Source organism: Paraphaeosphaeria sporulosa, assembly GCF_001642045.1.
Source record: "Paraphaeosphaeria sporulosa strain AP3s5-JAC2a unplaced genomic scaffold CC84scaffold_4, whole genome shotgun sequence".
NCBI lineage: Eukaryota > Fungi > Ascomycota > Dothideomycetes > Pleosporales > Didymosphaeriaceae > Paraphaeosphaeria > Paraphaeosphaeria sporulosa.
The window spans coordinates 2,369,395-2,390,462 of record NW_017253363.1 but is presented as its reverse complement, the minus strand read 5'-3'; the positions used below and the strand labels follow the sequence as shown (position 1 = coordinate 2,390,462).

Sequence of the window (21,068 nt, the reverse complement as noted above, 5' to 3'; positions counted from 1 at the left end):
GATTGTCTGCCTATCTGGAGAATTGGGGTGTGGAGTCGGGCCTTTGCTTACAAACTCCACACTCAGTGTCGCCGTCACTGCCACACGCACTCGTCGAGCGCAGGGCGAGGCGGGGTCAGCCGCTGGGCCTGCACAGAGAGGTACCAAGGCTGCAGCGCCCAAATTGCCCGCGAGGGCTTCGTATTGTCGTGCATGCTCCTGAGTGCTCGAGTCCACGGCCTCTTTGCGGGCGACTCCGTGGGGTGCTAGTGCGCCTTCCGATTGATCAGTCATAAACGGCAGTCACACGCCGTAGACGGCCGAGTTCGCTGACGATCGAAATCCTTTCTCCACCGGCAAATACACTACTCTCTCAACGTCACGACTTCACTTCTCTCCACTACCCTCTCACCAATATTCCCGCTGCCTCGCCCGCGAACCGTCAGTTCCTGCGAGAATCACCTGCCTGCACACCAGCAGCCGTCGCATCACATATCCGCCTGCTCGGCACCACCGCGGCACCGGAATTACTCATCTTGACGCAACCGTAAATCGACCGCCAGACGACCCCTCGATCCAGCCATTCCGAACAGCCTCAAAGGAGTACTTGACCCGCACTATCGCCCGGGCACACTTCAATGTCCGGCTATAACGGCCGTCGCGGGCCAAACGTCTCCGCGTACGTCGCCAACCTCAACACCATCGTGCCCGACGAGGTACAGGAATCGAACACCGACTTTGACATCTTCCTGGAGACGGAGCTCTTCGACCAGTACGACTCGGGCGACCTCAACTTCAACCCGGCGCTGGACATTGGCTTGAACAGCATCGACACACCAGCACCCGCGCCGCAAGCAAATCCCACACTCCCCGCGCCTAGCGTATCCGACGACGCCAAAATGGACTTCAACCTCAATGGTAAGTAATTTCTCCGCATCGTGTTCTATTCGTATTGCCGATCATATCGACGTCGGTCGCCGCCGTGTTCTGGGCTTGAGGTGCGTTGCAGGGTACACTGCAGACCCCGCCAAACGCGCTTCGCCAACCGATTCACCCCACGCATCCTGCAGCCTCGCAGCCACTCACGCGCACACGTCCTAAACAAGCGGCCGGGGTGTCCAGCGCCTCGAGCGCTGGCCTGCAACGACGCATCGCGCTGCCCTGATCACGCAATAAACATGCTGCCTCGCGCTGCCAACTGCACACAGCGGTCACCGACTCCACCTCGCACTTGATTGTCCTTTGCACGTTCAGCGATCATGGCTAATTTCGACCTCTTCACAGGCGACTTCCAGTTTGCCGACTTCTCCACCTTCGCGCAACCCCTCTCCATCGATCCGTCCATCCAGAACCCGCTGCCCGCCTCGCGCACCTACTCCATCGGCAACGCCTTCTCCCCCGCCTCCTCTGTCGTCTCCCCCATCATTCCCGGCTTCGATGCCGCCGCTGGTAAGAAGCGCAAGCACGAGAGTGCTGTGTCAGTGTCTGCGGACACCCCGAGCCAACCCCCCACAGATGAGTCCGCGCGCAACGCCGCCGAGGAGGACAAGCGGCGCCGCAACACGGCCGCCTCCGCGCGCTTCCGCATCAAGAAGAAGCAGCGTGAGCAGGCGCTTGAGAAGACGGCCAAGGAGATGACGGACCGCGTCAGCGTGCTTGAGACGCGCATCCAGCAGCTCGAGACGGAGAACACGTGGCTCAAGGGCCTCATCACCGAGAAGAACGGCGGCAAGGCGTCCCCCAGCGAGATCCAGGCCCGTCTGTCCAAGCGCGAGGAGAGCGAGCGGAGTAACGGCAACCGCACTGACGGTGTTGGCACGAAGGCGGCCAAGGCGTAAAGGCTCTGTCCATAATTCTTCTGGCTTGCTTCTTTGTTTCTGGATTCCTGTTCGATGCTGGGCTTCGGCTTTCGCTGGCTCGACTCGATAGACGTCGGGTCAGCGCGCACACGGTTCGCGCTTTGTGTTATAGACGGGGGCGGGATGGCATGGCCGTCCTCACGGGGACGCGCCGCCACGAGGCGTGCGATGCTCATGCTGAAATGAGTTCATGCAGAAGCTCAGTATACGATTCACAAATATGATTTGCTACTTTCCACATCTACTTTGTTCCCGCTCATGCTATGCGTGCTTGACTGCGAGCTCAAAGCCCGTCTTTTTTCTATAGCATTCCACCTCGTCTATAGTCAGGCCCGCTCCCATCTGCATCTTTGCCCAGTACTCCCGAGTCATCAGCGTCCAGCCGTCGGCCTCACCCGCCACAAGCCTCGGACCTCAGCATTCGATTTTTCCAAGGGCGCGCATAACGACACCGGGGCTCCACATCACGCAATGCCACCACACCAAACCAGCCCAGATCAGACAAGGCCACCGCGACAAGCGCCCGCGTCGGGTCCAGGTTCCAAGATCAAAAGGACACCGAGTGCCCATGTAGCTTAGCTTCCTGCCCTGCGCGTGCTTCCCGTGCGAGGGTCGACGGCGCGCAGGGGAGTGCGTATGCAGGGCAGTATCTTGTCCCGCGTAGGGGAGGGATGGGAGCGATGTCGGACAGAGGCGTGGGATGGGGTGTACTGAGTCAGGTAGAGCCAGTAGTTAGGTGGTGGGAGGAGGTGGGATTGAACGGTGGGATTCCGAGGATGGCCTGCGGGCGGTGGGGTGTAGCCAGGTTTTTAGTGCGGTGGAGAGGTTTCTCTTGGGCGCGCATGGCCTCAGGTAGTGATATGGGAGGAGAGTGCATAAGTGTGTGTGGTATGGTGTGATGCTGTGTGGGAGGAAGGTCCGAGAGAGTGTTTGCGTTCCCATGGACACGGCCACTGCTCCTCGAAGTTCCAGCACTGCAAATGTCACTGACTGGACCGTGCTAGGCGATGCTGGAGCTGCTCCAGGGGCCTTCTGAGAAGCTGGCTGGGCTGCATTTGGTCGATACAGAAGACTGCGCTGTTCCGTGTGGTCGGCAAGCAGACGCGGTACACGCACTGGGCAGCTCAAGCGAACAATGTTTGCTCTGCGAGCTAGGTGGATCCGATTGTATCTTCCGCTACTGGGTATTGGTTTGGTGGATCGGGAAACACACCGCGTAGTCCTGGTAGTGCTTTGGTGTTCGGATACAGTCGGGATCCCCTGGTGAATGCACGTGTCAGCGCGTAGCTATTCGGCTTCCTAAGTTGCCTAAGCCTTGTGCTCTGCAAACCAGCCAATAACGCCTACAAGTAAGTTGTATCACAGAGTGTTTAGTATGTCGGGCCTACAGTAATTGTTTGCCAGTCCTTTCCAGCTCAACAAGTATGCCGATAGCCTCGCTACATCTCGCCGCTGCGTAGTCCATCCTCCCGTCTTCGGCATTACCTTTGCCAGATCTGGGCGCTCCCTTGTTTTCAGGGACGGATACCTGCATTGCGGTGAGCCTACGTTGCATACCAGAATGCTTGGTATAGAGTCGGATCTAATGATGTGCGCATCCGATGAGAGCTCGTCTTAGGTAGAAGTGGTCACACGACACTTGCAGCTGTCAAACGCACGTGGGGAGAAGAGGTGCTCCGCTTCGCGCCACAACAGTAGGGCTTAGACTGTAGCACGCGGGTAGTAGTGGTAGTTGCACATGTCGATTGAACAGGTGGGGCGTGCAATTAAAAAAGTGAACGGGTGGCGCAGAAGATAGCTGGATGAAACTCTCCTTGGGACGATGTATACAGCCGTCTCGATTATCGGGGAACATATACCAGTTTTGCGAATGGAATGGACGTACGTGGAATGCTGTCTGATGGCAGAGCAGATACGGGCGATCGGCTACGCATGGAAAGAACGTCGATGGAAGTCTTGCATAAAAGAATGTATGCTGGACTGGAATTCAAAGGCGTGCCTGTGTTGGTATCAAATCATTTGCAGTCAGCCATTCACGTTTTGCTTCATGGACATGTCTTTCGTCGAACAGAGACCCGGTGTGATGTCACATGCCTATCAACGCGCTCAAGATCTTATTCCTGAAACGAACCCTGAGTACCAGATTCACGGCGAAACAATCTGCCCGTTGGAACAGTTCGGCGGGGGTGTAGACGATGCCACTGTCGTTCTACCATCATCGGATAGCATTCGTTCCACCAAATCAGACGACACAGTGTTATCATGGCGAACTTCGAACTCAGGATCCACGCTTGCAACCTCGATCACATCTTCGCTAAGCAAAACTGCGTCTATCGTTTGGACCGGGTTCAATCGTGTTGCTAGGCCAAACAGGTTCTCGGCGACATCGCGGTGGATACAGGATGGATCATGGCCGCATTTTGAACAAGGGAACATTGACCCGGAAGCTTTGCCGCTCCGACCTCTGAGTGAATGTGGGACATACTCCGGATGCAACCAGACACGATCTTCGGGTTGTGAAGGAAAAGAAGACGCGTCAATACGTTTGAAGTTTGACTTCGGATGCAGATCTCACATATACGAGCTAGAATACGCCGTGTTCCGTCAATGGAAGTACGTGTCACTCCTCATTAGTGCGGTGCAAGAAGACGGCGTAAACTGCGCGCTGATATGGGACGAATGCGAAGGGTTGCAGGTAATGGCCGGCGACTGGGAGGCACGAGTGACTCCAGGTTGGAAGGTTACAATCGTCTGTGAAGATGATGATGTCTACGACAATGAGGACGACTGGGGCGAAGTAGATGACGAGAAAGACGAACCCTGGGATGTGGAGAAAGGGCACAGCGGGGAATGGTGGTTCAAGCGCTGGAAGACGAGGGTCGAGGGAAAGAAAGACGGACGAAAAAGGAAGCAGAAGCCCTGGATGATAGGTGTGGTGGCCATCACGGGTATTACGATCGCTTTCAGCATAGTATCGTGGCTTTCGTCCACAGAGCATCGGCTGATAGCGATGGATTGAGACGAGTCTGGGTGGCTTCAAGATGCAGACGAAGACTTGTAATTCTTCAGTGCTGCAATGAATGAACACATCGATGGTACAGTCAGAGATGACGTGCATCATGCAATGGCAGAGAACTCATTGCGCATATGCCCAAGTTGCGCGAATCGCGGGAAGGCGCGAATCTCGGAGAATTTCCGAGGAGAAAGGCTGTGGAATATTCCGCGTTGGGAAACTCGTGTGAAACTCGTTGAAAGCAGCAATATTTCCCCGGCCAGTTTCCGGTACTTTCACGGCAACTTTCCGCGACCTAGCGGCACCCTGGTGCACCTCGATAAAGACACAACCGCATGTGCATTCTTCCTTTCGGTCTGCAAATGAGCCCAGGACTGCGTCAAGCAATGGATGGAGGGTGGCGACTAAGCTAGAGGTTGCGATGAGTGGTGTCACGAGGGAGTCTGGACGGGATGGCGATGAAGTTGGGTGGCAGCTGCCGGGGCAACGGCCGTCGTGTTTTGGTCTTGGCGGCTGCCACCTTGAAGCGCTGCGAGTCGACGCACGCGTGCTCTACAACGTGGAGTAAAATTGTTACGCACTTTCCTACCGCAATATTTGCACCGCCTTCGAGACCGAATATATCATCGTAATACAACAACCCAACGTCATCGCAGTAGCATTCCTCGGCCCTGGACCTCGCACCCTCGCGCTGAGTCTCCCAGCATACCGCATGAGATAGCGCTCGTGCAACCGCCGACGAACTTGGAGCCATGCTAGGCTTCCGGGTGGGAAAGCTGAAGGTGGGAAAGCGGAAACAGCATTCGTACAACAAAATCTCCCCCCGCGATGTCGAAGACCTCGACTACGAGAAATACCTCAGCAGCGACGATGACAGTTCGAGCTCTTCTCCCACATCCTCTCCGAATTCGTCCCGATCCTCGTCGGCGGCGCTCATTCCCCCAAAGCCGAAACGCATACGAGCTCTGTCACGGCCGTCAGTGAGCGCATATAGCTACAAGAACCCACGAATGTTCACGCGATACTTTGGGCTGGCCGTAGGAACGACAGTGCTTCTGTTCATGTATTTCTTGCTGCATCAGAGCTGGGTATCGATAAGAAGCGCCGAGCTGGGGTTACACAACGATCCACCACCGCCACCCGTGTGGGAGAGCTTTCCTTTCCTGAAGCGATACCATGGCGGGATACGGACACTGGTCGGCAGGGACAAGAACACTCCAGAGTACCCGAAGAAGGAAGACATCGACCCGGACATGCCGCCACAGGATGCAAAGGAGGTCTCGCCTAAGGGCAAGCGCATGGAGGGTGGCAAGTTGCCCGACTCAGTGCTGTTCAACCCGTATCCCGACTACAAAAGCCAGAAGTATATTGACGAGTACGGTCCGGTGGAGACATGCTATCTGGATCTGGAAGGGAAGCTGCAGATACCATCAATGAGGGTTTACAACGGAGTGACCGAAGGAACCCCGGAAAATGTCATCGGCTCATACGACTTGCTTGGCTTACGAAAAGATGTGTGCTTCGAACGCTTTGGAAGGCTGGGTCCGTACGGTCTCGGATACTCGAAAAGGCGAGGTGGTACCGGCGCTGCCATGGAAGGCGATCGCGAAGGTAGCGAGAAGGTGTGGGAGCAGACCGCCGAGGTCGACTTCCGTGAGGTCAAATGGGCCCAGGTGCTGGATCGCTGCCTAGAGAAGAACAAATATCGTTTCAAGCCCGGTCCCGGTACTCCCGGCCACAAGCTCCAGACGATCACCGCACGAGACGCCGACGTGAAGAAGAGCAATAGCACATCTGGCGAGCAACCGAAAAAGAAGCACAACAAACTCCTGCCCCGTACTGCAGTCCTCATCAGGACCTGGTCAGACTATGAGTATGATGATGAAGACATCATGTACCTTCGATCCCTCATCTCTGAACTCACCATCGGATCCGGTGGCGAGTACCAAGTGCATTTCCTGATACACGTCAAGGATGACAACAAGCAGATCTGGGCCGTTGAGGAAGTATATCAAGAAGTCCTTAACAAATCTTTGCCTGCAGAGTTCGCCGGAATGGGCACGCTCTGGTCTGAACGTCAAATGGGACTCATATACGGAGGTGTTCACGACTCCATGTTCCGCGACCTGCCTGTTCACGGTGCATACCGCTCCACGTATATGCCAGTTACATACTTTGCTCACCAACACCCTGAGTTTGACTTCTTCTGGCACTGGGAGATGGATGTTCGCTATACTGGCCATTACTACCACCTGTTTAAGAAGATCAGCGAATGGACGGACAAACAGCCCCGAAAGGGCCTCTGGGAGCGTAATGCACGCTTCTATGTTCCCGCAGTTCACGAGTCCTGGGATGACTTCTCGCAGATGGTGCGTGTCCAAACGGAGCACGGCACAAGCAGCAAGGCGAATGCGTGGTCTTCACTCCTTCCTCCGAACCCACACGTGCCTGAGCTCGAGTCACAGAGAAAGGAAAAGCCAGTATGGGGACCTGAGCCACCTCTTGACTACCCCGACATTGAAATTGACGAAGCCGTCAAGCCGCCGCGTACTTTGATGGAAGACAAATACCAGTGGGGTGTGGGAGAGCCCGCAGACTTGATTGTCCTTAATCCGCTTTTCGACCCTGACAGCACGGGCTGGCTTCTCGCTGAAGACTTCACAGGCTACAATACAACGCAAGGTGCCCCGCCTCGTCGTGTGGCAATCAACACCTCAGGTCGCCTTTCGCGTCGGTTGCTGGAGACGATGCATCGCGAGCAGTCTATACACCGGCACACCATGTTTTCGGAGATGTGGCCCGCTTCGTGTGCTCTGCACCACGGCCTGAAAGCTGTATACGCGCCGCATCCCGTCTACATTGATCGAAAGTGGCCTGTGCAGTACCTGGCTGCTATCTTCAACAACGGTCGTAACGGAGCGAGTGGTGGGTCGAGGCTGAGTGTGTTCAGCGACGACAGGCAGCACAACTTCCTAGGAACCACGTGGTACTACCATGCAGGACATGCACCCAACCTATGGAAGCGATGGCTAGGGTATAAAGTCGATAACGATGGTGGAGAGCAGGAAGAGTTAGCGGGGGAGGGCCGAATGTGCTTGCCTGCTATGCTTTTGCATCCTGTGAAGCAAGTCGATTTGGTTCAAGAGCGGCTTGAGGAGCCCGAAACGGTTGCGACGTAAGAATACGATGATTCTTTCAGGCATTTGGGCGGCGTTATTGGGTTTATGGCATACGTGCGAGGCGTTGGGGAGTTTGGTTGGACTGCCTACAGTGGCTCGGTTGTCGCTTTTATGTCCCTGTATACCGACATGGTTCTACGCTAGCATGATGTACACGTGTCTGCTCTGTAATCAAAACGAGTGACGGGGATTGCATCGAGATATTTGCTATACTTTCAGCTCTATATTACCACAACATCATGTCTATATACTTGACCTTAGTATCTCCACCCGTGGATCTATTTCTTTACTGCATCTCCATTAGCTGAAACCCTCTCTCCACCCTCTTCAATTGTCGACGCAGCACCTCCCTCGGTATCCTCATTTACCTGTTCCTGCGCCGCCGCCGGTGGCGGCGGCGTCTTCGACTTTGGCGGCCTAGAAGCCGGCGCCGCATCAGGGTCATCAGGCGTCGCCGTGGGCGGCACCACAACTCCTATCGGTGCCGTCGCGTCCGCCGTCCCAGCCGCAGGCGCATTCGCCACGGGCGCCTCCAACGCCGGTCTTGCTCTCAGTGCCGCATTGGCTGCATCCGTTGTCGCGTTGGTGTACATATCCGCTGTCTCCCGTCAGCACTCACTGCCTCACAGCAGCCACAGTCGATGCACAAAACACAAGAAGAAAAGGGAAGGAAACTCACGGTCATTCATCGTGTTATTCCGCACAACCTTATCGTACAACCTCGTCAACCGCGCCACCTCACTGCGCACACTAACCTCCCCATCAATCGCAATCTCATCGTACCCATGCGCCCCAGCCTGGATCCCGAGCCACATGACCTCGGAATTCTCCATCTCATCCACCACGCGCTCCAGATCGTCGCGGAACATGCGCGCCCGCATCGGCTGGCCCCTGCTCTTGAGATACGCCACTAGTCCCGCGATAATGGTGTTGAGCGCGCCGAACACGGTGATCAGGATGTGCGAGGAGGCGGAGGCGCCGAGGCCGGTGAGCGCGGCGCCGAGCACGACCTGACTGAGGAGAAGGGTGTTGGTTAGGGCTGCAGTGAACATGTAGGTTCTGTTTTGCACGTTGCGCTTGTGGACTGCGCGGCCGTAGAGGGAGCGGCGGGCAGCCGGCGAGGTGGAAGTGGGTTTAGGTATGTTCGAGGGGGGAACACCGGCGAGAGCGCAGAACTGGAGGTGGATGTCTTTTGGGTTCCGGGGTGTGGTTGCGTCGCCGGCGATCAGGAGGGGCGTTTCCTCCGTGTAGTCGTACATCATGGGGACGGGCATCTTGCGTGCGTGGGTATAAGAAAGAAAACAATGCGAAAAACGATCCCAGCGACGCACGCGACGCCTTTGGTCCACCTCTTGCGTCTCCTCTTGCGATATAGGTGCGATGTTACAAGGCCATTGAGAGGCCTGATAGCAAGGGATGGAAGTGCGAGATTTGACATGGCGCTAGCATCTGAAGCTAGATCAGTTTTTGTAGATGGCGGACGCTTAATGCCGATTAGAAAGCTTAGCTTTTATCGAAAAGTTAGTTTCCGGGCTTTGAACACTTCGGGTTGTAGGAAGAGGCACGGTAAGCGATCCCTGTCGGTCACAAGATGATGGGGTCCGATGATGCAATGTCTACCGTGGGAACATGCGCTCACAAGCAGAGTGGGGGTTCAGACTGCCTCACGAGATGCGCTTGCACTAGATATTCGCTCTCGCATTCGTCCTAGTGTTTTTCTTTCATTCTGCGTTTTGCGTTGCTGGGGTTGCGATGTCATACACACTCCCGCGTCGACTGATTTAAGTCAATGTTGATGTTCGCTGACCATCATTGAAATGCAATTGCTGAATCCACCATTTGATCGCGATTGGCCAACATTGCTCGATCTTCCTAAAGTGCGGTTATCTACGACTGGGATTTTGATGACGCGGCTATATCTACAAAGACATTGACCCGGCCCGCACAACATCAAATTTCGAAAGGCAGATCGAAGAATACATGTCCCTCTATTTTCATGGGAATGATCGTTTTCTCTCGAGAATATGACAATGGGCTGCCCATACACTGGCCTGCGTCTGACAATAGCCCCCACCCTCTTCGTGACATTGAAGTGATCCCTGTTGGTTGAAGAATTGGGACCTCCAAAGAGCCTCAATAAAAGGCCGGGATCGTTAATCGGCATACGACGAAACCCATCACCCGGCTATATATAGCCCTGGGCAACTCAGACATCCCGTATATAAGGAGTGTATGGCCTGTCACGATCTTGGAAGTATAATCCTTTCGCCCAGCAAACTAAGCTGTATTCCACCGCTGTGCCTTGACTCCTGTACTAGATTAGGCAAGAGTCTCGCCAAAATCGCTCCCCAAGAAGCGCCGTCGAATTAGCGCGTTCGCCCTTCAGCTCTGTGAAGAGTGAAGTTTGAACTGGAACCGCTGTCTCACGAGTCGCTGCAAACATCGAAAATATTATACCATGGCCAAGAAAGTCCCTATCCCTAGCACTCTCAGCCTCGCAGCCTTCTTCGTGCGCATCGGTACTGTTACACGGCTCTGGACCCCACCACGAACCCCACTGACACCAACCGCTAGCTACGGCCGCCGTCTATCGCGCCCTCACCTATCCCATCCGCCGCCTCACCAACTCTCCTCGCGCTCCCACTTTCACTAAAGATGTCTTTTTCGCTGCAGTCCGTGCCGGCTGCGACGTCGTCCAAATCGCACACAGCAGATACTTGATGCCCTCAACAACAGACCTCTACCACCAGTTCTGCGCCGCAAACAAAATTGCGCCTCGCTCGCTGGAAGTATCACTGCCTGATTCGAAAGATGTGGTAGCCGCGCACTGGATCGGCGAGCCCGATGCAGATGTCGTTGTGTTGTACTTCCACGGCGGAGGGTACACGCAAGCCGGGACGGAGGGCTATCTGCGCTTCTGGACGCAGACCGTGAAAGATCTGAATACCGGTTCGAGAATAATGGCGGTGCTGCAGCTTGCTTACAGTCTTGCGCCAGAGGCGCAGTATCCGAGACAGCTCCAGGAAAGTGCTGCTGTGCTGGCGCATCTGATTGCTGCTGAACGGTCACCGTCGAGTATTATTCTCGCGGGCGATTCTGCGGGCGGAAATATGGTGTTGAGTCTACTATCGCATGTTTTGCATCCGCATCCGAGTGGAGATGTTGCGAGGATTGAGTTGAATCAGGAAAAGATCGGAGGCGCGCTGATGATCAGTCCGTGGGTCACGTTTAGCCAGGAGCATGAGAGTTTCACGAACAATCGGGGGAAGGATATGTTGTCGCCGCGGCAGCTGCGGCGGTATGCGGGAATGTTTCTCGCGCCCTCTAGTAATCCGGAAACCGACCCCGGACGTGTGCACGGGGACGCGTACACAGAACCTCTGCACAACGACCCGTCTTGGTGGAAAGGGCTCCCCCGTGTTGTCAGCGAAGTGCTTGTCTGGTCCGGTGGAAATGAGCTCTTCGCAGATGCGATTGCGGATTTTGAGTGGGTCTTCCGTGAAGGATGGTGCCAAGGGGGAGACGAGGATGGGGGAGACGAGTGTGAAAACGTCGTGTTCGTGCAAAGTCCGGAGAGAGCGCATATTGAGCCTATTTTGAGCGTCATGCTGGAACAGGGTGTGAAGGGAAAGCATCAGACTGTCATAGAGGAGTGGATGAAGGCCAGGCTAGAGAAGAGTGGGTAGTCTAAAAAAGAGTACAGTGGGTTGATAGTGGTGAGTAAGCACTGCAGCTGTCTAAAAAAGCCACCTGCTCTCGACCCACTGCAGCTCCTCCTTCAGCCAGGGCTCCTCGTCCTCTTTCAAAGCGCCATCGAAACCATGATCACCTTCCTTTCCGTACGCAAGTCGGATTTCCACGCCAGGAACAACACTCTTGGTCCTCTCAACAAAGTCCACACTGTCTTGGAACTTCACAGCACTGTCTCCAAGAGCATGGAAGATTGTAGTAGGCGGCACAAATTTGACGGATTTTACCGCAGTGATCGGCCAAAGTCGCTCTCCCTCGCCAAAGAACTCGTTGTACCGTCCGTAGGCATTCAGTGCCATCGACAATCCAAAACGATCAGTCTTGTAAGGGTGAGCAGAAGACGTGATAGCGCCCGGGGTAAGCAAGCTCGCCAGTTTCTCGTCCATCCACTCCCTGGACGGGGTCTGCATTCCCAGCATCGAATCTTCCGGTGAGCGACGAGTATGGTTCGTCATCGGATACTGCGCAAGTATCGCATTGATCTCACCTTCAGGCCTGGTGAGACCGGACTGCAGGGCCATGTATCCACCAGCCGAATCTCCCGAGACAAGTAGGTGTTTGTAATCAAGGTCGACGTTGACGTTTTGAGACGTGAGATATTTGTCGACGCCCTTGTCGTTGAACCACGACCAGAAATCTGCCAGGTCCTCGAGGATATCCGCCCCGCTGGATTCTGGGACAAGACGATAGTTCGGAAGAATAGTGATGGCGTTGTTCCGGTGCATGAAGGGGACCCAAAATGCTGCTATCCAGTCTGGGAACAGCGCATCACCCACGACCTTAATGTGTCAGCCTGGGTTGTGAAAGTCTATGACTGAGCGTCTTCACTTACGAGACCACCGCCGTGGAACTTGACAGCCAAGGGAACCTTGCCTGGTTTCAAATCTTTGGGCACTAAGATAGCGACCTTGATCTTGTGGTCGCCGATCTGCTTGAAGTGTGTCTCGTAGACATTGAAAGAATCGAAGCGCGTGGCCGCTGTAGTGTCGTCGTAAGGTGCCATAGCCAGGCGTATTTTGTGCGGACCAGTAATAGGACTATTTCGCATATAACGAGGTATGTAGAAATTCTTTGAGGGGGATACTACCAGCGTGTGAGTTTTACCAGGCTCTACTTATACCTTCTTGGACGCCCTTTTGGTTGGAATTGGACAGATCTGGTGCTCATTAGCATTCCAAATCATCTGGCCTGGCAAATCGCATTCTCACACTTCAATGACACCTCGCCTTCGCTACCGTGCCGCTCCTTGTCGACAATGTTGAATGAGGGAATTTCCGCCCGTGCGTTTGATACACCAAAGCTACACTTGCCAAGACTGGATATTTTAGGACGTGCGCTGCTGCAGTGGCGTATGCGCCAGGGTTTTGGTGCAGGGTTCGGTTGTCAGCAGAAGGGCGGCGGTTGCCGGGGTTGAGTTCCTACTTTTGGGTAATGTCACATGGAATGAGTCGCTCGAGATCGGTCATTGGATGGTGGGGCACTTATCGACAAGGTCACGTGGAACCCTAACTCCTCACGGGATCATACTACTTTTGCAGCACCTTTTCGGTACATAATTCTTTACTCATAAGCAAAGCATTGTTCAGTCGCAAACCGGATGGTGCTGGTTTAAGATGAAGTATTGTCGAGATGGAGAAAGTTGTTTACTAGGGTATACTTTCACCTATCGACAGTTGGTCTTTCCGTTATCCTACCATCCCCTCAATTCAGTGAGTCAAGTGTGCATATCGTAAAGGGGCCTTGATCAAACTCCCTTTGTAGGATTACAATTAAATTTCTGGTTATGCGACTTGAGCAAGCGTTAATATTACGTATTTCCCTGTATTGGGTTAAGTCAAGTTCAGACACCTCATCCAATACCTCCTAATATGGTGGGTCTATTCCTTGGTTTTACTTATTTATATAAATGTGTGGACCGGGACACTTTGGAAGTATGTCTTGATGTCCGTCTAGTGCGTGAAAGCAGGGATGCATGCCGTGGCGAACCGCCTCCGTACACACCTGCATTACTGACACTACTTCGGGTGTATACGTATACACAGGTGAGTTGATTCTTCCAGCTTGACCACATGATTTGATTTACGACAGCATGGGCAACATGTTTCCCACCGACCCTAGCGCTTGGCAGACTTATTTCTCCGAATTCAGTCTTGAAAGCCTCCCACAAGTCTCGTCAGCCACTGAAGATGAGCACTCCGTACGTAGACGAGTTTTGATAAATTGAGTTTGGGCTTCGATTCTGACAGAGAAATGAGAAATTTGTTCGAGATATGTACGTAGACATCACTTCCCTTGATCTCAGTGGAAGGAAGTACATCTACATCATATGCGACGTAGCAGCATTCGGCACTTCAGCATCAACTCTGCAATTACCCAGTGATGGTTTGCTGGTAATATACGCACGTTTTTTCACTGCAGCAGCGCCAATCACATTGAAATTTGAAACCGGAACGCTGCAAATCTATGCCGCTGAGACGAACCAGACCATATCTGTCAATGTCAGAAGACAAACCACTCCCCTCTCCCTTAGGCCTCAATCACCGAACGCAGGAAGCTTGCAGATCAGCTTGGGTCACTATGAACAACAAAAGGATCAGATGCGTTACAAGATTTAGCGAGTAACAGCACGCAGTTTACCTACACACTGACGCTGATGTATCCTAATCCACTCCCCACAGGAGTACCAAGTCACGGTTTGCAGTCAGGCGATCCAGGCGTGGCGGCTGTTCGATAAGCATATAGCTTCTTGCAAGGTATGCCACCTCTTCCCACATCTTGACAGATCTACAGTGGCTTACATATGATGATCGTAGCGAATCATGAGCAGTCTCGTGCCGCTTCTGTCTCCCGCTTTCCTTGAGGTAAATACGATGAAAGGTGCCTGGCAATCGACCACGAACGATTTGGATGGCTTGATTGAAACCATTGATCACATTGACGTCGTTACACTTGATGCGGTAATGCGTGACATTCAAACGGTTGCCCTTCTAGGGTTGTGGGAGGACCTGAAGAAGCACGGTGAGTTTGACCACGAAGGGTACACGAAAAAGTCTTTTTTGCGGATGGCTGATAACAAATAATTTCTAAGTGGAAGGAAAAATCATCCCGGTAGTTCACCTTTGGCATACCGTTTGCGATATCCTGAGTGTTGCAATTCCATGTCTGGGCAGCTCCTAGCTCAAACGGAGCGAGAATCTTTTTGAGTGAGGCTGATGTCGCTGCATTACTTACCGTATCAGTAAAATTTGCGAATATGACGTTGCCTCGACAGACATTTCCCCGTGGCACATGTATTGACTGCGGTAGAGACGTGCAGCGTTCTAGCAAGCTTCCACCGAGCAAAGTAAACAACGAGTATCCCACGAAAGCAACTGGAGCCAGTAGCATTTGCAGTGGTGTATATCAGATGATATGATGTAGATAGAGCACAAGTAGTACGCGTTCGTACGCGATTAAAAGGTATTTCATGCCGGGACTCTCAGGGATGCCGCCTCTGTACCGCCGAGATCTAATCCTGTACATCGACGCTGGAAATCACATGAGAAAACTTGCAAGTCACCCTCGATCAGGTCAATCACAAGGGTGATAGACAGCAACAGTGGCGTACACTGGAGGTTTCAGAATCCACGACGCATAATACGTCGGACACCTCCACGAGATCTCCTTCCATGTACCAGGTCCTACTACACTACAAAGTTAGTACTTCTATCACCAGCATAGCCTAAAATAAAAAAGAATGCGTCTTCTCTAGAACAAAACGCCTTGTTCCCCTGACCTCTAGGCCAATTTCCAGCTTTCAACTTCATCACGTGGCCAGCTGAAATTTTCTAGAGTAAGGTCAATGCTCTCAAATTGATGTACCGATACTGCCCACCTTCTACAGAAGGCATACATCTTGTCTTTACAGCTTCGTTCGCGGGTGACCGGAGTCAGTGGTGGATTTCGCTCCTCTGTAATCGGTGAGCCGTCGATTATGGAGAAGCTGAATCGCAATCCGCGCCCGCACTCATTCGTGTCCGCCTAAGTAGCGTAAACTTCCATCTACAGGCTTCTTATGTAGCAGCCCAAGTGCAGACAAGTGCATCTCCAGAATCGGGGAACTCTGTAGATCATTTCTTCATCTAGGTCTCATCAAGTGGATGGTAATTGCGGATGAGCTGAACCACGAACGGACACTCAAGCCTCCCATACACACGGCCGCTAATTCAGCTGCAAAAATGAACCCTCAACCTCCACGATGAAGGGGTGGGTGAAGATTTTGACGTTTGATTTGCAAACTCAGACGCTCGGCCCTGCTCGAGAATTTGAGAGAATTGGGGGCGAGAAGCTCACGTGCCATCCCTTCATTCACGCTCACGAGTACACCCGCTACCATCGCCTCGTACCTGGCGCAGGCGTCTGATACGTCGTGCTCCAACTCGCCTTGTACGTACTCGTCCCTACAACTGTGACGTGCTTCCTATCCGTAAAACTCCCCGACGTAACAACCGAGTTCACGATCCACGTCGACCACGGGTACGCCGTGGTGTCCCCTTTGATAGGGCTCAGCGGGACTGCGGTAGTTTCCGCCCACGCGCCAGACCACACAGTAGGCCCGGGAATAGGGTAGGTGGTCGTGCAGGGGGCGGTTGGGATGGTGCGGGTTTCGGTGGAGCAGTAGATCTGGCGGTGGTTAGTACGTCGTGATACGGGAGGAAAGGGACGACGGACATCATACACGATCCCCGGGTCCTCCTCCTTGTACGCTCCGGGGAACGACACGCCCTCAGGCAGCTCGACCGTGCCATCACCCACAACCTCGATCTGCACGCAGTTGGGGTAAAACTGGGTGCCGCGCCGCGGATTCTTGGTGTACGCGACTTCGCCCTCGTGGAAGGCGATCATCTCCGCGCGGATGAGGTAGCTAGCACCCTTCAGTCAACACACACCCCAACCATGACGAGACAGACATGAAGATGAAAATGACTTACAATCCCGCCTTCAGTCCCGCCGGCACCCTCACGTTCATCTTCCCATGCTTCTCCCTGATATCCCCGGTCGTACTCCACTTCCCTGGCTGCGGGAACGGGTTACTTTCATACAGCCCCTCCTCCCAAATCTTGACAAAAGTATTCTCACCCGGTGGATCCGGGCTGAGATACACGATGGACGGCCCGTGGTGGCTACTCGCGATGATGTCGTCGCTGTCGTTGCGGTAGTCGTGGTGCCAATCGAAGGTGAGATTGTCGCCGGGAGATACCTTGATGGTGTCGGGTGCTTGAATGTCGCCCATAACGTTGCAGCGGAGGTCGAGCGAGGAGAGGTTTTTCACCGGTGAGTTGGCGTACCCGCCTGCGTTGGGGGCGGCGTTGTAGGGCGGTGCACGGATGCCGGTGAAGAGGCCTTGGTCGACGCCGTTGACGAAGACGCCCTTGCTGGTCAGTCAATGGCCGGGATTTTTAGGGGGTGGCAGTACCCAGATGAAAGTGTGTGCGGTGGCATGGCTGCTGAGCAATGGGAGGACGAGGAGAGGTGCGCGAGACCACATGTTAGAAAAACACAAATTGGAAGAAACCTGTAAGCTGGACGACAAAAACACGGGAACAGAATAGACGAGAGAATGGAGCCGTTGTCATAGTATTGCTGCATATCTGGGATCGCTGTGCGCCAAGCCGATGGGTGATGTGCGATGCAATCTATTTGCTATATTGCCGCACTGCGAACGATCTATCGAGATAGCCGAAGGCGACGCGATACCAGACGATGTATATGAGCTTTTCGGTAAGCGGGAAAGCGGCAGTCATGCCGAACAGCTTCGTGATCATGCCGTGTGTGGCGCAATGATGCGAAATCGGTGTGACAGTACAGGATGTTGGGGGAGAGAAGTGGCTTCCAGAAGTTCAGGAACGAGGGAGGGTCCGTCAGCGATCTGTCCCAGCTTTCTAGTAAGTCCTGTCTGGTTGGTAGAGGAGCATCATCGCGATGACGCGGGTCATGAATCTTGCGTTGCCGTCGGAGAAGCGTGAGAGAGGTAAAGTAAACGTCATATGCGCCGCCACAGCACGGGAGCACTGGAGATGTCTCGCTTGCAGTAGACACCCCAAGCATCAGGCTGGGTGATCAGCACGAATGCTCTAGGAGTGAGGAGCCTATGCGCCCTCTTGCAGTCGACCACGGCGTTCCCAAAATCGTGAGGATCCAGCAGAGTCGAGCTCTGGTTATAGCTCAAGAGTCGCAGCTTGACCTGCGCTGATCAAAGCTTCACCTCCTCCGAAAGCCAGCCGTGTTCACCAGCAGAGCCATTGTGCATGCCAGCCAGGTATCAGCGCATGTCCATCTCGTCATCCTCATAGTCCTGACTTGGCGAGTACCCATTCTCCCTATCCCTCTCCTTCCTTGCCTCCTCCCTGCTCTTGCCGATCTTCCTCAATCCGTCCACCACGCCTGTGATGAAGCTCCTTGCCTCGCCCAGCTCCATGCCACCCACACCGTTCATCTTGAACCCGCCTCCAGCATCCAAAACTTCGACTCCCTGTCTCAACTTCGCCATCCGCACTTCTCTCAGTCCTCTGAGAAGCTTCCGCACCTCGTCCGCGTCGTCGAAGTCGTCTGGCGCGGCCTCGAGCAGCATGGAGCCCAGTTCTAGCCAGTGGTATGGCAGGGCGTCGGCCGCGGCATCGGCTGTAGAGGAGGGGAGAAAAGGTGAGGATAGCGGGACGACGGTACTGGACGATGGCGGTGGTAATCGAGGTGGCGGAGAGAAGGCGTCTGGCGAGTCTTCGGTCTCGAACTTCAGTATTGCGGCCAGTGAATGTGGCGAAAGCCACGGTGGAGGGATGATGTTGGCGCGGCGTTGGCGCTTTAGGAGTAGAGCCAGCCATAGCGGAATAGAGGCTCTTTGCGGTGGATTAAGTGGCTTCAGGGGCCCCTATAAATTCATTAGCCAATTCTCGTGATGTATGTATTCTGGTCGGCAGATGGGACGATGGTGGGGTGTAGCGGGGCAGGCGTACTCCAAGCAATTCGAGGCCTTCGAGGCGCTGCCGGGGTATAATGGTCACCAGCTCCATCTCGCATATGAAGGCTATTTCGGGGGGCGTTAAGCCCGGTGGGAGCGGCAGCGCCATGGCTGTAATCAAGTGTTGGTGGTGCAGTTGCAAACTTGCGACGCGCTTCCACGTCGGACGCGTAAAGGCGGCTGAAGCCTTCCCGGATTGGCGCTAGTTTTCTCAGGGTCCGTTTGGCGATTCCACCACACGTGGCCTGCACCTCCTCAGCATGACGGCGAAAGCAATTCCTTCTTTAAGATAAATAGGGCCAGAAGACCCAGGTGCGAGAGCAGATATGTCTTCGCTGCGGCAGGTGTGGGCGCTCCCCACGGTCCTTGTAGCCATTGCAAATATCTCGGCCACCTGGTACAAGCTTGTGTCCGAACGAGTGCCCAGGCCCTATCTTGTGAGCATTCATGCTTCAATTCACCCACAGCATCCGAGTAGTAATTTTTACAGGACGAATACTTTCACGTGCCGCAGGCCCAGAGGTATTGTCAAAAAGACTACACGTGGGATCCGAAGATCACCACACCACCAGGACTGTAGAGACCGCCAGTTGCTCATACTTATCCACGACCTGCTAACATACCCAGATACCTCGCTTCTCTTCTGATCAAACCGATAGCAGGATGTGACATATCAGCATTACGTGCTCTGAACGTAGGAGCCATTTGCCTAATTTGTCTTCTATCGTACCAAATTCGCCGGCTTCTTCGTAGGCCGCTTCCTCCTCGCCGCACTCGGACGGAGGCATCCGTCCCGCAATTCAAGGACGATGAGACCCAGACATCTCTTCTGGATGCCCATACCGCTCTCAACATTAGTTTGTTTCCGCCGCTGTTCTTCTTCTCTGGACTATACTACACCGATGTGCTGTCCACGCTCGTCGTTCTCGCTGCATACTCTACGTACCTAAGCCAGCGGGGAACACATAATTATCTTCTGTCGAGCTTACTTATTATCAACATCGGCGTACTGGCACTTTTGTTCCGCCAAACGAACATCTTCTGGGTTGCTGTCTTCCCAGCCGGCCTCGCGGTCGTCGACACGCTGAAGTCTTATGACGAGATGCTCGATGCACCCGTTGAACAGGCTGGACCAAGACGTAAGTTCGTTCGCCAATCAAAGCCGTGTGTACTGAGCAATTATCAGACTACTTCGCCTTCCTCTTCTACCTTCCCCGAGATGTCCTGATGAAACCAATAGCGGTAATCAAAGCCGTCTTCCCGTACCTCATCTTGCTTGGCCTATTTGGCGGCTTTGTCCTCTGGAACGGCGGTGTCGTACTAGGTCAGTCCTTTGCCCGTCCAAGCCTCCTCGACTGACCCAGGTAGGCGACAAATCGGCCCACATGGCAACCATCCACCTCCCCCAGATGCTCTACCTTTGGCCCTATATGGTGTTCTTCTCGCTCCCACTCACGCTACCTTCCCTCCTCCAGCCCATACTCCCCGTCCTCCCCAATCACCTCCGCTCACTTCTCGAAACCAACCTCACAGGGCCCTCATCGCCCTCATCGCCCATAGCACCTAGCGCCCTTGCCGCCCTCCTCTTCAACGTCTCCGCATTTGCAGCCGTCCACTTCAACACCATCATCCACCCCTACTCCCTCGCCGACAACCGCCACTACGTCTTCTACGTCTTCCGCCTCCTGTTCCGGCACCCGGTGGTCAAGTACCTCGCTGTAGGCGTGTACTACATTTGCGCTCTGCTCACTATCCGGATCCTCGGGGCGCCTCCCCATCCTGCACCCACGCCATCCGCAAAGACCGCGCCGAAGAGACAGCAGAAACTTGCCAGCGCGAAGGATAGCTCCGTTCAAATCAGCTTCGTCCTCGTCTGGGTTGGTGCCACCGCGCTCTCCGTCATTACCGCCCCGCTCGTGGAGCCCCGGTACTTCATCATCCCGTGGGTTATATGGCGATTGCATGTGCCAGTGGAGCCTGGCCGTGCGACTACGGTGCGGCTGGCGCTGGAGACGGCGTGGCTTCTCGCTGTGAATTTGGGGGTGGGGTATATGTTTTTGTATCGGGAATTCACGTGGGCGAGTGAGCCGGGGAGTGTGCAGAGGTTCATGTGGTAGGGGGTTTGCTTGGACCCATCATGTGTATGTAGAGGGGCAGTTGAATTGGGTGGAGTGCGTGTACAGAGGTCAAGGGGTTTGCGCTAAGCAGGGAGATCTGGGGTGATGTTTTGTATGTTCTTGAATTGATGTCTTAATTTAGTGTTGCGTATGTGACTTCTGACCTGCGTGCTT

At 54.2% G+C, this 21,068-nt stretch overlaps 10 protein-coding genes across 10 annotated transcripts; 6 read left to right on the top strand and 4 right to left on the bottom strand.

The window, feature by feature from the left end:
- Positions 1-410: 410 nt before the first annotated feature.
- CC84DRAFT_657576 (uncharacterized protein) lies at positions 411-1,957 on the top strand. Its single transcript, XM_018187045.1, has 2 exons — positions 411-897; positions 1,264-1,957. The coding sequence occupies exons 1-2, from the start codon at positions 618-620 to the stop codon at positions 1,815-1,817; spliced, it is 834 nt and encodes a 277-aa protein (XP_018037833.1). The 5' UTR covers positions 411-617; the 3' UTR covers positions 1,818-1,957.
- A 2,465-nt stretch (positions 1,958-4,422) lies between these two features.
- Positions 4,423-4,722, top strand: CC84DRAFT_1073520 (uncharacterized protein; the record flags this gene model as incomplete). The annotated part of the gene is made up of 1 exon (XM_018173688.1): positions 4,423-4,722. A coding segment is annotated over one exon (300 nt), but the record flags the coding sequence as incomplete, so codon positions are not given.
- Positions 4,723-5,387: 665 nt separating this feature from the next.
- On the top strand, positions 5,388-8,257 carry CC84DRAFT_1163617 (uncharacterized protein). The gene has a single exon (XM_018178307.1). The coding sequence runs from the start codon at positions 5,862-5,864 to the stop codon at positions 8,028-8,030; it is 2,169 nt and encodes a 722-aa protein (XP_018037831.1). The 5' UTR covers positions 5,388-5,861; the 3' UTR covers positions 8,031-8,257.
- A 70-nt stretch (positions 8,258-8,327) lies between these two features.
- On the bottom strand, positions 8,328-9,337 carry CC84DRAFT_1163616 (uncharacterized protein). The gene has a single exon (XM_018178306.1). The coding sequence runs from the start codon at positions 9,302-9,304 to the stop codon at positions 8,654-8,656; it is 651 nt and encodes a 216-aa protein (XP_018037830.1). The 5' UTR covers positions 9,305-9,337; the 3' UTR covers positions 8,328-8,653.
- Positions 9,338-10,488: 1,151 nt separating this feature from the next.
- On the top strand, positions 10,489-11,716 carry CC84DRAFT_1258558 (alpha/beta-hydrolase; the record flags this gene model as incomplete). The annotated part of the gene is made up of 2 exons (XM_018184837.1): positions 10,489-10,549; positions 10,605-11,716. The coding sequence occupies 2 exons, from the start codon at positions 10,489-10,491 to the stop codon at positions 11,714-11,716; spliced, it is 1,173 nt and encodes a 390-aa protein (XP_018037829.1).
- CC84DRAFT_1163615 (alpha/beta-hydrolase) lies at positions 11,410-13,214 on the bottom strand. The gene is made up of 3 exons (XM_018178305.1): positions 12,989-13,214; positions 12,613-12,936; positions 11,410-12,559 (listed from the first exon to the last, which is right to left on the bottom strand). The coding sequence occupies exons 2-3, from the start codon at positions 12,781-12,783 to the stop codon at positions 11,768-11,770; spliced, it is 963 nt and encodes a 320-aa protein (XP_018037828.1). The 5' UTR covers positions 12,784-12,936; positions 12,989-13,214; the 3' UTR covers positions 11,410-11,767.
- Positions 13,215-13,869: 655 nt separating this feature from the next.
- CC84DRAFT_1175265 (uncharacterized protein) lies at positions 13,870-15,195 on the top strand (the record flags this gene model as incomplete). The annotated part of the gene is made up of 5 exons (XM_018180141.1): positions 13,870-13,977; positions 14,027-14,278; positions 14,459-14,533; positions 14,594-14,798; positions 15,020-15,195. 5 exons carry the CDS (start codon positions 13,870-13,872, stop codon positions 15,193-15,195), a joined length of 816 nt encoding a protein of 271 aa, XP_018037827.1.
- Positions 15,196-15,824: 629 nt separating this feature from the next.
- CC84DRAFT_657356 (endoglucanase B) lies at positions 15,825-17,396 on the bottom strand. The gene is made up of 4 exons (XM_018187043.1): positions 17,236-17,396; positions 16,751-17,190; positions 16,491-16,683; positions 15,825-16,442 (listed from the first exon to the last, which is right to left on the bottom strand). The coding sequence occupies exons 1-4, from the start codon at positions 17,305-17,307 to the stop codon at positions 16,149-16,151; spliced, it is 999 nt and encodes a 332-aa protein (XP_018037826.1). The 5' UTR covers positions 17,308-17,396; the 3' UTR covers positions 15,825-16,148.
- Positions 17,397-17,974: 578 nt separating this feature from the next.
- Positions 17,975-18,908, bottom strand: CC84DRAFT_657354 (GINS complex, PSF2 component). Its single transcript, XM_018187042.1, has 2 exons — positions 18,773-18,908; positions 17,975-18,687 (listed from the first exon to the last, which is right to left on the bottom strand). Exons 1-2 carry the CDS (start codon positions 18,884-18,886, stop codon positions 18,082-18,084), a joined length of 720 nt encoding a protein of 239 aa, XP_018037825.1. The 5' UTR covers positions 18,887-18,908; the 3' UTR covers positions 17,975-18,081.
- A 119-nt stretch (positions 18,909-19,027) lies between these two features.
- CC84DRAFT_1258555 (uncharacterized protein) lies at positions 19,028-21,025 on the top strand. Its single transcript, XM_018184836.1, has 5 exons — positions 19,028-19,214; positions 19,268-19,353; positions 19,405-19,916; positions 19,964-20,101; positions 20,146-21,025. Exons 1-5 carry the CDS (start codon positions 19,104-19,106, stop codon positions 20,892-20,894), a joined length of 1,596 nt encoding a protein of 531 aa, XP_018037824.1. The 5' UTR covers positions 19,028-19,103; the 3' UTR covers positions 20,895-21,025.
- Positions 21,026-21,068: the final 43 nt, after the last annotated feature.